Below are 14,868 nucleotides of genomic sequence, written 5' to 3'. Positions count from 1 at the left end.
GGGGTTGGGTAATAGGGGCAGGGGGAGGAGTAGTTGTTTTTTTACTCTGTTGTTAAAACCAATGAAATTTGTTTATATATATTAAAAAATTACATTATGAAAAAAGCATGTTTTGCACCTAAACACTTCACAGGCTTCAGCAGAAAGAACACAAGGCCTGTTAAAGATGTCGCCCACAGACGTGTGCAGAGGGAAACATTCACAAAAATGGAACATACGCTTGCTTTGGCATGGCTGTCTATTTCACCCACTGTAGAAGAATGTTGATTGCACACTTTAATGTTGGTCTTTTCATGCATACTTTTCTCGAATTCCCGAACGTCATCCAAAGTCATATCTGCAAAAAGTTAAAGATTTGACATTTCCGTCACAAAAAAATGAGACGTTAAAATGGCATTTCAGGGTAAGGTGGTTTTCTAGAAAGAGGCTTGAAAGGGTGGTGAAAGCAGGGATTCCACCAGCTTTAGGGAGAGTGACTTAATGTTAGTCCGTGCCAGCCAGGAAAGTTACAAAAGAGTAAAAAGAAGGGAGGCTCAGAACAAGGGTGTGCGGGAACTGTCTACAGGTTTCTTGAGGTGAACCAAAAAGGTAAGGAGAGTTGGAGCGCAAGCAATACTACAGGCATGGATCTTCTAAAGCAGGTTTAGGAGATCACTTGGAATGAGGTGAATACAATAAATACTGTAGATTTTTTACTTACCGCTCATTCAAGAGTAGAATGTGGCCGAATAATAACTACATTTGAGAACATTTCTAAGGTCTGTGTGATCCAAAGTACTAAATTTAATCTAACCTTCCTCTTAGGTCACATCACAATCAGTGATTAGGAGGTTGTACAAGGAGGTAGGCTGCTATACTATACCTTCACAAGTGCCCACCAGACTAAGACAGTGGCAAATGCAAAAACTTTTATCCTAAGTGATTTCCACTAATATATTATTAGAAGGGAATCGGTCAAATTTCAAAGACCAAGACTCTATCATTGACTTCCCTACTGACGAAAAAGGAGAAATAAAACGAGATTTAAAAGTCAATAACTGAGAACTTAAATGAGATTCAAAAAGTGGCACTGACCAGAGATAGGCTCATTTGAAGACCCAGTTTTTTAACTACTATAAATCTGTCTCTTCTTACAGTCTCAATAAACTTACACTGAATCTTCAACACATATTCATTAAATGTCAATGTTATGAGCCCATGCAGCAGTACTACTTTTTAATTCAATGGACCTAAACTACTAAGATGTCCGACTATCTAAACAACTTCAGTTCTTACGACTGGGGACAGATGACAGATTTGAATAACAAATAGTCAACTTGTGTCAACCAGTTTGACACACAGGAGAAAATATCCTTTTATTTTATTTTCAACAGTAAAAAACAGACTTTCTGGTGGCTACTTGAAGCCTGTGTGTTTCAGCTACCCTACTGCACCTAGTCAAATTGTAGAATCAGTCCTAGAGTTCTAGTAGAAGGCAAACCAACTCTCTAGTATAATCAGAACCCAGGTAAGAGGAGTGCCAGATGCATCTTGCTGGAAAGAACTCATGGACTTTTTGGAGTTGGTGGAAATAAATACAGACTGCATCTCCAGCCCCAAATGTCTCAGAAAAACTCTTGGCAGAAGGTCCACGTCTTCCATCACAAGAGGCCACGGGCAGGAAAGTTTGCAGAGAAAGTGTAGGATTTGTTTTGCAAACATTTCATGCGAAGAAGGTCGCACACTTAAAGAGAGTTCATCACTGTGCAAATGTTGATGAACTGAACACACAACTGTATTGCTGGCCCACAAATGAAGGATTTGCAGTAAAGTCTTTGTTTATACATGATGTCTGGCAAAAAGGGAGCAGTACTGCCAAATGCTGATTGTCCACAAGCAGTGTTTTACATTCCCATTGGGCATTCGAGATAGAGGCGGGAGAGTCACCTGTACTACAGCTTTTTGCCTATGGAGTAAGTAAGGCTAAATTGATTTTCAGTGAGGACCAAAAATTTAAATCTTATAGTTAACTTAATTGTAGGTGAATATTTTTTAAACATAATCACCATGAAAATCCTGGCAAGACTAACAGTGAGGGCGACAACCACAGACCTTGAGGTTATAATTTGCAACTGAGACGATGGCTTTTTACATATGATTAATGTAATCAGAGGCATCCTCTCCTTTACTCTGAGCAAACTTCTATGACGATAGAGCGGACAGTCAAGTACTTACTAAAAACAATCTAATTGTTCCTGACCTAACTATCTCCACAGCATTAACATTTGCCGAATTTCTCAGAAGAGACTTAGCCTGACGAAATTTTACAGCCATTTAGTTTGCTTCATAAAACCACATTTTATACATCCTACTCACTTGAATGATTCTTCCTCTTGTCTATTGTAACTAGAGGTGCCTTTGCCTACCTGTCTGAGAGGGCGGCTCTTCCTGAGTGCTTGTTTTTACAATCAAGTAGGTTTTTGCCCACAACCTGAGATCCTAAACCTGGTTGCAAAAAACTCTGGCATTTTATGCAGGCACTAGTGATTGGGATTAGAGGACAGTCATGTGACCCTCTGCACCGACTAAGGTTCCTTTATCATAGAGTAGGCCATGTACTCTCCTGACATATACACACTGGTGATGAATCATTTTATATGCTCGAATGTAATATCGTTTAAAAAGTGACGTGGATTTCTTGTTCTGTTGACACTTCCAATAATCCACATCCGCTATGAGAAATAAAGGATGTTGCAAACTATCATATGGGCTTATTTCCGGTGTGTCATGGGTCTGGGAGATTGGTCAGGTTTCAACTGACTGGCAATTTATTTAAATTAAACAACGCAATTATTTCATTTATTGTTCCCTTTCCAACTATCTGGAGTCAGAATGAGAGGCTGAAAACATTTGTTAGTGTTTGAGAGCTAAGCAAGCAGTTTTCGAAGCAAAGAAAATTCTGATTACTAAGAAACGTTTTAATAAACAGGAAGCACGTTTTTTAGTTAATGGAATAGTATTAGGAAGAAAAAAGAAAAAAACATTTTTAAAACAAACATTCAGAACACATTTGAGGTAAAACAAATACGCATTATAACACATGTATATTTGAAATAATATACTATATCTCAATTCAATTACATTTATTTTAGTACTTTATAATTATGAGATTAGATTGTCATTGCACCATGGGTTCAACTTGTGTTCACCAGCCATTAGTAACATATCAATCCATCCAACAGAAATTAATTACTTGCAGTCACAAATGCATTAGAAATAAAACATGCTGTACTTGTCGAGGCTTGTGGGAAAGTGGGTGATTCTATTACGTACCAAGGGGTCATCGGAATTTAAGGGACCATGGATCAAACAAAAAAGTGGCACTGACCCAATGGTCCCATCTTTCTTTAATTGTGAAACGACAATGAATGTGTCCTCCATAATTTGTTGGTTTTCTCAAGCAAGATTAGCAGATTCCAACATATAAGTGCATCAATCAAAATGAATACATTCCAAAAGATATATGTTCCCAGCTGCTTTATTGTTTTCCTTATTCTTTCACAATTCAGCACAAAAATTTGTTAAGCCTGAAACCACGTTCTGTATTAATTTTTATTGATGCACTTTTATGTTGGAATTTGCTAACCTTGCCTGAAGGAACCCAACAAATTAAACCAAAGGTATAACAAGATGCATTTAAAAGCTGTCTGTCGTTCTTAGAAGACTGGACAAGCACAATTAGTCTACAGGGAAGAGAGGAAATGGCTCATAGGCTTCCCAGATGACCATAAACATGTCTGGTACTGTTCTAGGTACATTGTTTAGTACCCACAGATCCTTCAAGGGCCCAGCAAGAAAATGATCCAAGGTTCAGTTTCTGAATGAGGTACATTCTCGGTGAACATGGAAAACCACCCTTTTTTGGTTAACAACTTTAAACCAATATATAATAATCCATGTAGTGTCCCAAAGCATATCCATGTGAAGAAAGGTCCTGGGTAAGAGCATACTCAATACATCACCAATTCTAAGGAAAGGTAACATAGTTGACACTGCAAAGACTTTTTCTCTCTTTCAAATAATTCAAGTGAGAGTTACTAAAAGTGAAAACTCTGAGTGCCCTTTTACTTCAAAATCCATGGCTATTGGGTATTCATACGAGGTCTATGACACTTGAAATCCAAAACTTAGGGCCTCATTATGAGTTTGGTGGGCGGCAAAGGCCACCTGCCAAACTCTGAGTCGGAAGACCGCCACTCTGGGTTTCTGCCCGCTGGCCCTATTACGAGTTTCCCGATGGGCCAGCGAGCAGAAACAGCGTTTCCGCCTTTGGCCCAGTGGGAAACTCACTACAACATTGACACCAGGTCGTAATCGAGCCGGCAGCAATGTTGCAGTGCTTCGGGTGCAATAGCACCCGTTGCGCTTTTCACTGCCTGTAATTCAGGGGCGGTGCAGGGGTCCCCATGGGGTCCCCCAACACCCTGTCTCTGCCACCCTTTGCATGGTGGTGGAACCGCCATGCAAAAGCTGGTGGCCACGGGGGTTGTAATCCCCGGGGCTGCGCTGTTAGCAGCGCTGCCCTGGCGGATTAAGACTGCCGGCACCGCCCGGCCATCAGCCGGCCTAAAAGTGGCAGTGCCACTTTGGTGGTGGTGCCACTCTGGAGGCGGTCTGACCGCCACTGCAAGAGTGACGGTCTTAAGACCGCCACAAACATAATGAGGAGGGGGAGGTTTTGATACTTGGCCTCTTGGAGCCAGATTATAGCCCCACTAAAGATTAATATCTGCATTCCACAGCCCCATGGCAGACAGGGCTGAAATGTAGGGGAGACATCTGTAGTTCAAAGGGGAACCCTCTGGCCCACCCCCAACTTCAAAGGCACACTACAGTATAACCACTGGTGCCTCACTGTAGTAAAGTAGTGATACACTTGCAGGAATGTGGGACGGTGGCTCTGGACTGAGTGGTGTACACTGCCAGAAGCATCTGTTGTGCACAAGGAGTAATTACTGTCCTAGGAAGGGACTGTGCACCCTTCCTGCATTGTGGCTGGCCTGGACAAACTGGTTGCTGCTGTGTGGCACTGTGTGGCATTCTGAAATGTGCTCTCCAAGTGCCTGTTCTCTTGTGGCTGTCTCGGGGACATCAAAGACCTCCCACAAGGGATCTACATTTTCTACCTATGTCATATGGAGAGCGGTGCCCTCTTAAGTGTCTACATTGTCTGCTGGACGTCACCTGGTAGCAGCAGTGTGAGAGTGGAACTAAGTATTGCTCCTAGAGACTGGATTTGCATGGTGCAGAGCCTTCAAAGTACTACCCACATTCAAGGAGTGTAGCAATTCATCATAGGGCCACAACACGCCTATGTGTCTAATTGGTATTGAGCGGATTCAGCCGTTGTGGGACACCGCGTGGCCCACTTTTGTTGAGCATGCCGCATTTCTCTCATGCGACACCCCACTGCATGCTCTATGTACAGTATCCAAATCACTGGTTGCGACTGTAGGAGGTGGGGCCATACCCGGAGCGCTGCCCCATTTTACCTCGTGTGGCACCGCTGAACTTGCGTCTATGTGTGTGTGACCGGATTTGTCTGGTGAGGCTCAAGTCTGCACACACCAGATGTTGTGCCTCATTCCAAGGAGGTACGGGATTTGGAACTCTTCATGTGTGTCCGGAATTGTCTGGTGAGACTCAAGTCATCGCGTACCAGATGTTCTGCCTCAATCCAGAGAATTACGGGATTGGATCCCTTCATGTGTGTCTGGAAGTGCCTGGTCGACTCAAATCATCACCCACCAAATGCTGTGCCTCATTCCAGTGAAGTACGGCAATGTTAACTCTGTGCGCGATCAGAATTGTCTGATGCGACCCAAGTAATTGTGCACCACGCATTGTGCCTAAGTCGAGGAAGGCACAGATGTTGGTATCTCCTCATGGCTGATGATCAGAATTGGATGTATAACAGAACCATGCATGACCTAACAATGCGGTTGGAACCACGACTGCGTCTTAACTATGCATGCCTTTACCACGCATGCCTTTACAATGAATTTCATTGTAAAAGCATGATTAGTAAGGGTATATTTGGTAACCCCATGTGTGATTATGTAATACAACCCCCCCCGACCACTCGCCCCCACCCTAAATCCCTAAACCTACCCTGTCCTAAAAAGTGCCCTAACCCCCACTCCACCCTAATCTCTAAAAGCTACCATGCCCTGTTCTAAAACCCCATCCTTTCCTAAAAACTACCCTATCCTAAAAACTACCCCACCCCGTCCTGGACCCTAAAACCTACCCCGCCCAGTCCTAAAAACGACCCCAATCCTTGTCCCACCCTAAAAGCTACCCTGCCCTGTGCTAAAACCTACCCCACCCTGTACTAAAGGCTACCCCAACCCCGCCCTAAACCCCTAAAACCTACCCTGTCCTAAAAACTACCCAACCCTGTCCTAAAACCTACCTGACATCCCAGCCCCACCCTAATCCCTAAAACTACCCTGCCCAGTCCTAAAAACTTCCCTTCCCTGCCCTAAACCGTAAAACCTACGTGCTCCTAAAAACTACCCCACTTGTCCTAAAAACGACCCTAAACCCCTGCCCCTGCCCTAAACCCTAAAATCTACCCTGCCAAGTCCTAAAAAACTACCACAGTCCCCTGTCACGACCTAAACCTTAAAAGCTACCCTGTCCTAAAAACTGCCTCACCCTGTCCTAAAAACTACCCGACCACCTACCCCACCCTAAATCCTACCTGCGCAGTCCTAAAAACTACCCCACCCCTGCCCTAAATCCTAAAAGCTACTCTGCCCTATCCTAAAGACTACCCTGACACTCCCCGCCCTAAACCCTAAAACCAACCCAGTCCTAAAAACTACCCCACCATGTACTAAAACTACCTCAACCCCCAACCCTGAACCCTAAAACCTACCCCTGCTCTGTCCTAAAAACTACCCGACCCCCACCCTAAACCCTAAAATCTACCCTGTCCTAAAAACTCCTCCTCCCTGGCCTACAAACTACCCCGACCCCCGCCACAACCTAAACCCTAAAAACTACCCTGCTCTGCCCCAAAAACTACACTGCCCCCCCACCCCACCAAAACCCTAAAACCTACCCCAACCTCTCCTAAATACTATCCCACCCTATCCTAAAAAATACCCTGACCCCCAGCCCCTACATTTGTGTGGTTCAGGCACATGCATGGTTCAGGGCAATTGTGGTAACGCTTGCGTGCTTACGGCCTGCGTGGCTCCAGCCGAGTTGTAAAGGCCGTTTCCCATCGAAATCGTCTGACGTTATGCCTCCTTCTAGGGAGGTGTGGATTTGGTAACTATACCGACCCCCACCCTAAAACCTACCCTGTACTAAAAACGACCCCATCCTGTCCTAAAAACTACCCCGACTCCCTACCCCTGCCCTAAACCCTAACCTGCCTTGTCCCAAAAACGACCCTGATCTCCAGCCCTAAACTCTAAAACCTACCCCACCGGCACATGCGTGGTTCAGGGCAAGCATGGTAATGCTTGCGTGCTTACGGCCTGCGTGGCTCCGGCCACATTGTAAAGGCCGTTTTTCATCGTAATTGTCAGGTGTGACTCAAGTCCTTGTGCACCATATGTTGTGCCTCCTTCTGGGAGGTGTGGATTTGGTAACTCCATGAGAAACCGGGACTGTCTGGGGAGACTCAAGTCATCACACCCCAGACGTCCTGCCCCCTACCAGGGAGGTACGGAATTGATAACTATTTGTGTCTTGGAGTGCCAGGCTTGGCTGCGCGCCAATGTGAACAGTGTGTGTCCCAAAGCGAACCTCCCCTGTGCTTTGCAGAGTGGGGCTCACGCTGGAAGGCACGGAGCAGAGACCCCTGAGTGAATTTCCCAAGGGGTGGCCAAACCTCCATTTGTCGACTGTTGACTGTTCAGCCGTTATCTTCTACCCCTCCATCCCTGCCCAACTTTGCCCCAGGATCCTGAATAAGTGTACCTCTTGCCACAAGCGGCCTAGTATTAGGGGAAAGGGTGCTATCATCTCCAGCTCGTGGGGGCAGTGGGTAGTAGGAACTGGTTAGAGGAAGGTTTGAATCCAGGGGGTCTGTGAGGGCAGAGACCACTAGCCTGCTGGATTTCAGTGCACAGCATTAGGGTGCTGGGAGCAAGAGTGTGCCAGTGCATGTTATCCTAGCCTGCCTTATATCCGTGGCACTGCATAGTGGTGCGGAGGAAGTGAGTGGGAGTGATTACCTGTGATATACTCTACTGGACAGTGATGTTGTTGTACACTTTGTTTCTTTGTCAGAGGATTATTGCAGTTGACAATGTGTTTTACATATCTGACCTAGGCCATGGAGCTATTTAAAAGTGCTGCTGTTTTCTGTATGTATACATTGCTACTATTGTTGTGAACTGGGGTGCACTTTAGAACTGTGTGATATTGAATTGGGGTAATCGCTAGGGTGGTGGGAGGGAAAGTATTATTTTTCTCACGTGTACATAATGCCAATGTCATTTTAACACAATTAGGCCTAGTACTGCTAATGATATTTCTAAATGTGATTTATGCCCAGATTTACATGATGTTCATGTTGTGATAGCTAATGTGTGTGTTGAATACAAACTTAATTTACAACCATCTCATGTGAAGTCTCTTTTGTGACGCCAAGTGAATTTGTTGTGTGGTAGTGCTGTGCCAATGCTTTACACATTGACCCTGTGATAAGCATGACTGCTCTGTGCCAAGCTACCCAAGGGTGTCCACAGGTTATACAGTGAGTCACCCACACCCCTGAAGGGAGTAGTAGGTTCTCCCAGGTTAGGGCCTCAACCCAGCCAACCAGAACGTGCTGCCTCCAACAATGATTATGTTGTTTTCATTGGGAACTTCTACATGGATGGTATAGATGATCTACCCATATAGACAACTCTCCAAGAACCTGGAGCATCTTTCCATAGAAGTGTGTGAATTAAAGTATTGTAAGGCTGAATGTCTTCCTGTAACGCACCACTGGCATTACTTTGTACTGAGTTAAAATGTGTACAGCTCTCAGACGTCCGGAGGGACCTGGCTTGCTCTTTGGAAAACGTTAAAAATAACTCAATAAATAAAAATGTAAGACTGGTATTAGATGAAAAGCTCATGAAGATGTCCTCTCGAGCTTAAAGGAATAACAAAACCCACCACAGTTTTAGCTGAAGGTGAATCAGTGCTCTGTGGATTTCTGAAACAAGAAACACAGACTGATGGACCATTCGGTTTGCTCTGATATGAATATTCAGACCAGCTAGATAAGCAGAGCAGCATTCAGTACAAGCACAGGCCTAATTTTATCTTTCTTAGCAGTAACGGAATGGAGAGAAGGCACTGTATGGTTGGCATTAAGAGGGCCTTCCAACATCTTTAGGAAGAGGGTTTTAGCTGTTTTTTTTAAATCTCAGAATAACATATCTCATACATCATCCAAGTTAACTAGTGCACTGTTGCTATAGAGAGACAGATGTTGCTTGCTTCGTTGACATACACTAATATAGCAGAGAGGGAAAGATGTCCTCAGCTTCCTTTCCATCCACTATAAAGCACAACTGAAGGGGGCTAGATGCCTTTGGCCTCATTGAAGTTCACTAATATACAGTAGTGTGGAAATTGCTTACAGCCTCCTTGAAATTCACCAGTATTGCATAGTGAGATATGTACAGTCTGTCTCCTTGAAGTCCACTAATTCAGCTTAAACAAGTGAGAGGGTCAGCTGGAACAGCCAAAAGAATGTGTTCTGCAATAGCAGCCAGAAGAGGGTCTAAGCTGGAACAAGGTGAAGCAGGCTGCTGCAAAGAGGAATGCCTCTAGCAAGGGGAATGTGTCCAATATCCCAGCTACATTAGCTGTCTGAATAGTTGGAGAAAGCAGCCTTTCAACAATTACTCTAATTTACCAAAGTTAATAATGTTCTACTCTATGCCCTGAGAGGACTTTGCTTAGGCCATTATACCATGTTGGCGGTAGTGGCACCACTTGACGCTGCACTGATGAGCGTATTACGACTGTGTTGTTTTTATTGGATCTCTCAGCAGCCTTTGGTACTGCATATAAGGTGCAGTGAGCATACTCAATTAATGAAGGATGAAAGTTCTGCCTCTTGCTTGTCTCACCAACTTTTTAATGAATATATCTTTTAGAATAATGCTTCCTCTACTAGGCCACTTTTCATGTGGTGATACACAGAGCACTAGATCACCCCCTTTATTGTTTAATTCATATAAGATTCTCTTAACTAATCTGATTCTGTCATTTGGTTTTTAATGTTTTTCTATATGAGAATGATACATAAATCAATGTGACGATCACAGGTGCTGCATATGAGGCTACTGATGATCTCTGGGAATTCCTTGGACAGATATAATGCTGAATGAGCTACAACCCTCTCATCCTCATAGATACAAACGAAGATCCAGTCCTCTTGGACCATCTCCGTTCTAGGACCTCCCTTTCTGGTCTCCTTCTATTGGTTCCAAACCTCCACCAGCATCTATTGTGGAAAATCTGGGCTTGATGTATCAGTCTCTATGTCTGCCTTGATATGGTCTATGGTAAATGCTTGTCTTTCAGTACTTACGTTTTGATGTATCCTTCACCTATTTTCTTTTTTCATACACAATTCAAATCCGAATTCCTTTGGTAACAGTCTATCTAGGTTTTTCTGAATATTTGATTCACAAATTGCAGCTTATCCAGAATTTTGCAGCAGGTCTAGTTCTCAGTCTGAAACATAGAGAACCCACTATATTGGCTTCGATAATTTTTCAATCGCTTCCAGAAGAAATAGGTTAAATATTAAGTCTATATGTTTGGTGCATAAAGCAATATTTCTGGCAATTCTCTCTCCTCTCCATCACAGGATTAACTGGTACAAACGCAGCAGAAATCCCAGATCTTGCAGCAAGTCTCTTTTGGAAGTTGGTATAAGTGCTTTTTCAGTTACGGCAACTGTATTTTGAAACACCCTGCTGGTCCCTAAGCGTCATAAATGTGATCATTGAAAATTTAGGAAACTGCTACAATCATGACTGCTCTCTCCTACATAAACCTAATTATCATGGGTTGCTATGTCAATAGAGGTGTGTAATTATTTTGGCCACTGATATAGCACCAAGATACCCAGTGGGGTTGAGTGCTGCGCTTTACAGGTGCCAAACTTAACCTCAAAAAGGCCACGCCTGCAACCATCCAGATACTCTAACTACTGTATAGCTGTAGCAATGCCACATGGTTCCTCTTTGTTGTCCAGAAAGTGACAAACTCTAGCCACATAAAATGTTTCGTGCAGGATGCTGCCCTGCACAGCTTCCCCTTGATTGCACAGCTCCTTGCAATACAGGCACCCAGTGGGGCAGTGGGAGTGGCGGTATTTAGTACATACTCCCAATATAAAGTCCAAATCGTAAAAGTACCAAGGCCTATAAGGCATAATTACGTATTACCTAATTTTATTTCATGTGCTGCAAACTATTTCATAGAAGAACTGGTCTAATGGAGATTTTCTTTAGTCATTCTGTACAGCAGCAGGGCACAGGGGAGAAGCATCTATGGTGATCACCAGCATAGCACACACATGTTCCAGCAGATCTAACTAAGACACCACATCACTTATGGTTTAGACACAATTTCAAATTAAGAACTGAGATATCATGGCCGGGCCTCACATACCTCCAGAGCAAGTCAGGGGCTTAGAAGCCAGGGGCCTGCCGCTTGTGCACTGTGCCGACTCTCCTGGGAGGCCGCCCTGGAGCTCAGGGCCTCCCTGCACTGTAGGGGTCAATGTTACACCACTGGGTCAGGTCTTGTCTTTAAGGTCTCGCCTAGGCAGCACATGGGCTGTCTCTTCAAGACATGCTGTATCTACAATGTGGGCTTTGAACACCTCCCATCTTCTTCATTGGTTCCAGTTACTGGCCTTCGTAAATGCCTACTTTTATTTGGTGAATATGCTTATTAGTCCCTCCTTTTGGTGTTTTGTAATATCCCATGGAGACTGCCCCATTACATGCGGTTTTACTCGTTTTTGTTATTTATATTACTTTGTGTGCATCATTTTTGTTGCTTTGCCTCTGCTTTACAAACTGTTTGCTGTAAAACCCCAATCTCTTTTTTAGTTACCTGGTGTTAGCACTGCCGGGAGGCGCATCTGTGCCCTGGCGATCTATGGGCACTGGGACCCACTGCAGCCACTGCCCCTGCTGAGTCGCCTCTCTCCGCCTGCCCTCTCTAGGAGTAGGCTCTTCCAGCTGCAGCATGTGGATCCAAGCCCCTGAGAGCCAGGGGCCCAGGGAGCCGCTGCAGCCACCCCTGCTGCTGAGGAGCCTCTCCCCATGCCCTCTCTAAGAGTAGGCTCCTCTAGCAGCAGAGTGTGGATCCAAGCTCCGGCAAACCATGGGGACTGGGAGCTGCTGCAGCCGCTGCTGAGGTGCCTGCCCTCTCTATGAGTAAGCTCCTCTAGTGGCAGCATGGCTCAGGGGATTGTATCGCACTCCTCTTGTAATGCATCGAACAAGGGTTTTTTTTCCTCTAGGAGAAAGGGAGGGGGCTTCCAATCTAGTTAAGGAGGATGTTGTTCTGGAAGGGAGGACGGGCCACATTCTCGTTAAAAAAAAGGTCCCAGGCTACCGAGTTACCATTTGTGTTCGTCCACGAAGGTAGCATTTTGAGGGTGGGCACTTACCACCACTTAATTCGAAACAGGATTTTTATAGGTAATGGAATGATACACACTGCTGGGGACCCAGACAGGGTTAAGTTGCTCCCAATGGTGCAGCAAGATAGCGTGCCTAATGCACAGAAAGGAAAAGAAAACACGGCCACCTTTTACCTCCAGTAGTCGAACTACTGGTAGGGTGACAAAACGTCCTGTAACGTTTGTAACAGTCCATTTTTTGTGCCATCTCAAACAGACAGTTTTACCAATCAGAACCGTAACACTGTGCATAACATTCCCACCGCCACCTACCACGTTAGTACCCCCACTCATGCTTATTCATCGTCTGAGCTGACCGCTCTTTTTTCACCGGGCGGGTGGGGGTGGGTTGGGGAGGGTTGTCTCTAAAACAGTTTTTAAATTGCCAGTGCCTGAATCTGGCTGGACAAGCCGATTTAAATCCTTGGTAAATTGGTATCAGTGTAATATATTCTCATTTCAATTAACTTACAACTGTGCTTCTTCCTTTCCCTGGTCTCCCAGCTTTTACCCACGCCGCACTTCTGTTCTAGAAACTTTTGTGAACTGTGCATCCCATGGTGCTCGTTTAGTTTGTAAAGTGCAGACAGTATTTACCTGTTGCGGTTAAGTTTGCTACCTCTCCATATTTTCCAAGGTAATATATTTTATAGAAAATGTCATCACTTTTCTAGTTCTATAATTAAAACTATAAATGTGTTCTAGGTGGGCTTTCAGGACGATCGCATGTGCCTTTTTACGAATTATCATGCAATGTTTTTCTCGGGTAGCAGCTGGAGATGCTTCTGTGGTTGGGGCTTCTATATTTAAGTGTGTCAGATTTCCAGGGCTTACTGTACATGAATTTTTACTTTCTCACCTTAGTTGAGAAAAGTAAACTCTCTTCACTGGTGTACTACGGGTTACTAAATAACATAACCCGTATATCTGTAAAACATGTGTTCACACTGTAGTATTGTGTACGAGAAAAACAAATGACCAACCAAATATCCTCCAAGACATCCTGCTTTAATGCTGTCAATGTTCAGCGCCCACTCACGTTCTACTAAGACCTATCCATACATACATGAGGGTGGATACCATAACGCCACCTGGGAACACTCCACTACTCATCCATGCGCACCCAGATCTCACATTAGTGAATGTAACACAGAAGGTTGTGTCGTGGTTAAGTTGACATTGAGTCCCCATTGCTGACCCTGAATTTCTAATTACATTTTTTGAACTCTCAAAGTAAGAGCCATGATATGGTAACATAATCTGGTGCCAGTTTATACTTCGCCTGCGCTGTGCACAGTAGAAAAAAACACACATTCATTATTGACTTCTCATTCCTATTTAACTGTACATTAAATACCATGGAGTCCATACCATGGCATACTCAACACTCTTTTGTCTCTGCAAGAGTTCCTCAGGGACAGGCGGTAACTGTGGCAACAAAAACAGAATTTGGAGGGTGCTTATCAGTGAGACCCTCAGGGGTAATATGAACATATCTGTGTGGACAATGAAGAGAGACTTGGAGGGGCAGCAAAAGTGCTGCATGCCTAAATACTTATAAGATCCCAAAGGCGGGATCTATTTTCTATGCCAACGCTTGTTTTTCCTTAAGTTGTCCTCAGCTGTAATATATACTATCAGTGGGACGAGAGATAAAAGAGAATGCAGGGGTTCGTTAAGGTTCTTAAGACGACGTTGACCAAGAGGACCAGACCTGTAGGCAGAAATAAGTTTACCAGCATGCACTAGCCAAGTAAGTTCCTAGTAACATGACTTGTAGTTTTTAATCTTGTGGTAGTAAGAAAAAATATAAGTTATATTTCAGCTACGCACAATTTTAGCAATCAGCCAGTACATTGAAGGTAAGCAAAAAAATCTTGCACTAATAAAAGTGACATTAAAAAAACATACCTAGGAGCCTGTCTGCCAGTATCAGTCGCAAGTAGCGAACCAGTGATGGTGCACCTTTCCCGAGTGAGGGGTCCGCGTCCTTCTTAAGAGAAACCTCCATTATGCAATGTCCTCTGTGAAATCGTTCAAGACACATCAAGGCGAATTAGGTAATATCTAATTTTGCCTCTAGGCTTCGTACTCGCGCCAATTCCTTGGAACTGTTTGCTTGGAGATGCTCTCACTAAACCAGATTCCCGAAAGCG

The 14,868-nt window shown here is 44.2% G+C and overlaps 1 protein-coding gene across 1 annotated transcript in view; it reads right to left on the bottom strand.

The window, feature by feature from the left end:
* The window catches only part of PITPNC1 (phosphatidylinositol transfer protein cytoplasmic 1), an 864,322-nt gene that overhangs the window by 15,625 nt on the left and 833,829 nt on the right, over positions 1-14,868 (bottom strand). The window contains exon 9 of the mRNA XM_069199903.1: positions 219-337. Within this exon, the coding sequence (XP_069056004.1) occupies positions 219-337 (119 nt within the window). The remainder of the gene's footprint in view (positions 1-218; positions 338-14,868) is intronic.

The sequence above is a fragment of the Pleurodeles waltl genome, chromosome 7 (genome assembly GCF_031143425.1).
Source record: "Pleurodeles waltl isolate 20211129_DDA chromosome 7, aPleWal1.hap1.20221129, whole genome shotgun sequence".
Taxonomy (NCBI): Eukaryota; Metazoa; Chordata; class Amphibia; order Caudata; family Salamandridae; genus Pleurodeles; species Pleurodeles waltl.
This window is presented reverse-complemented; position numbering and strand designations above follow the sequence as displayed.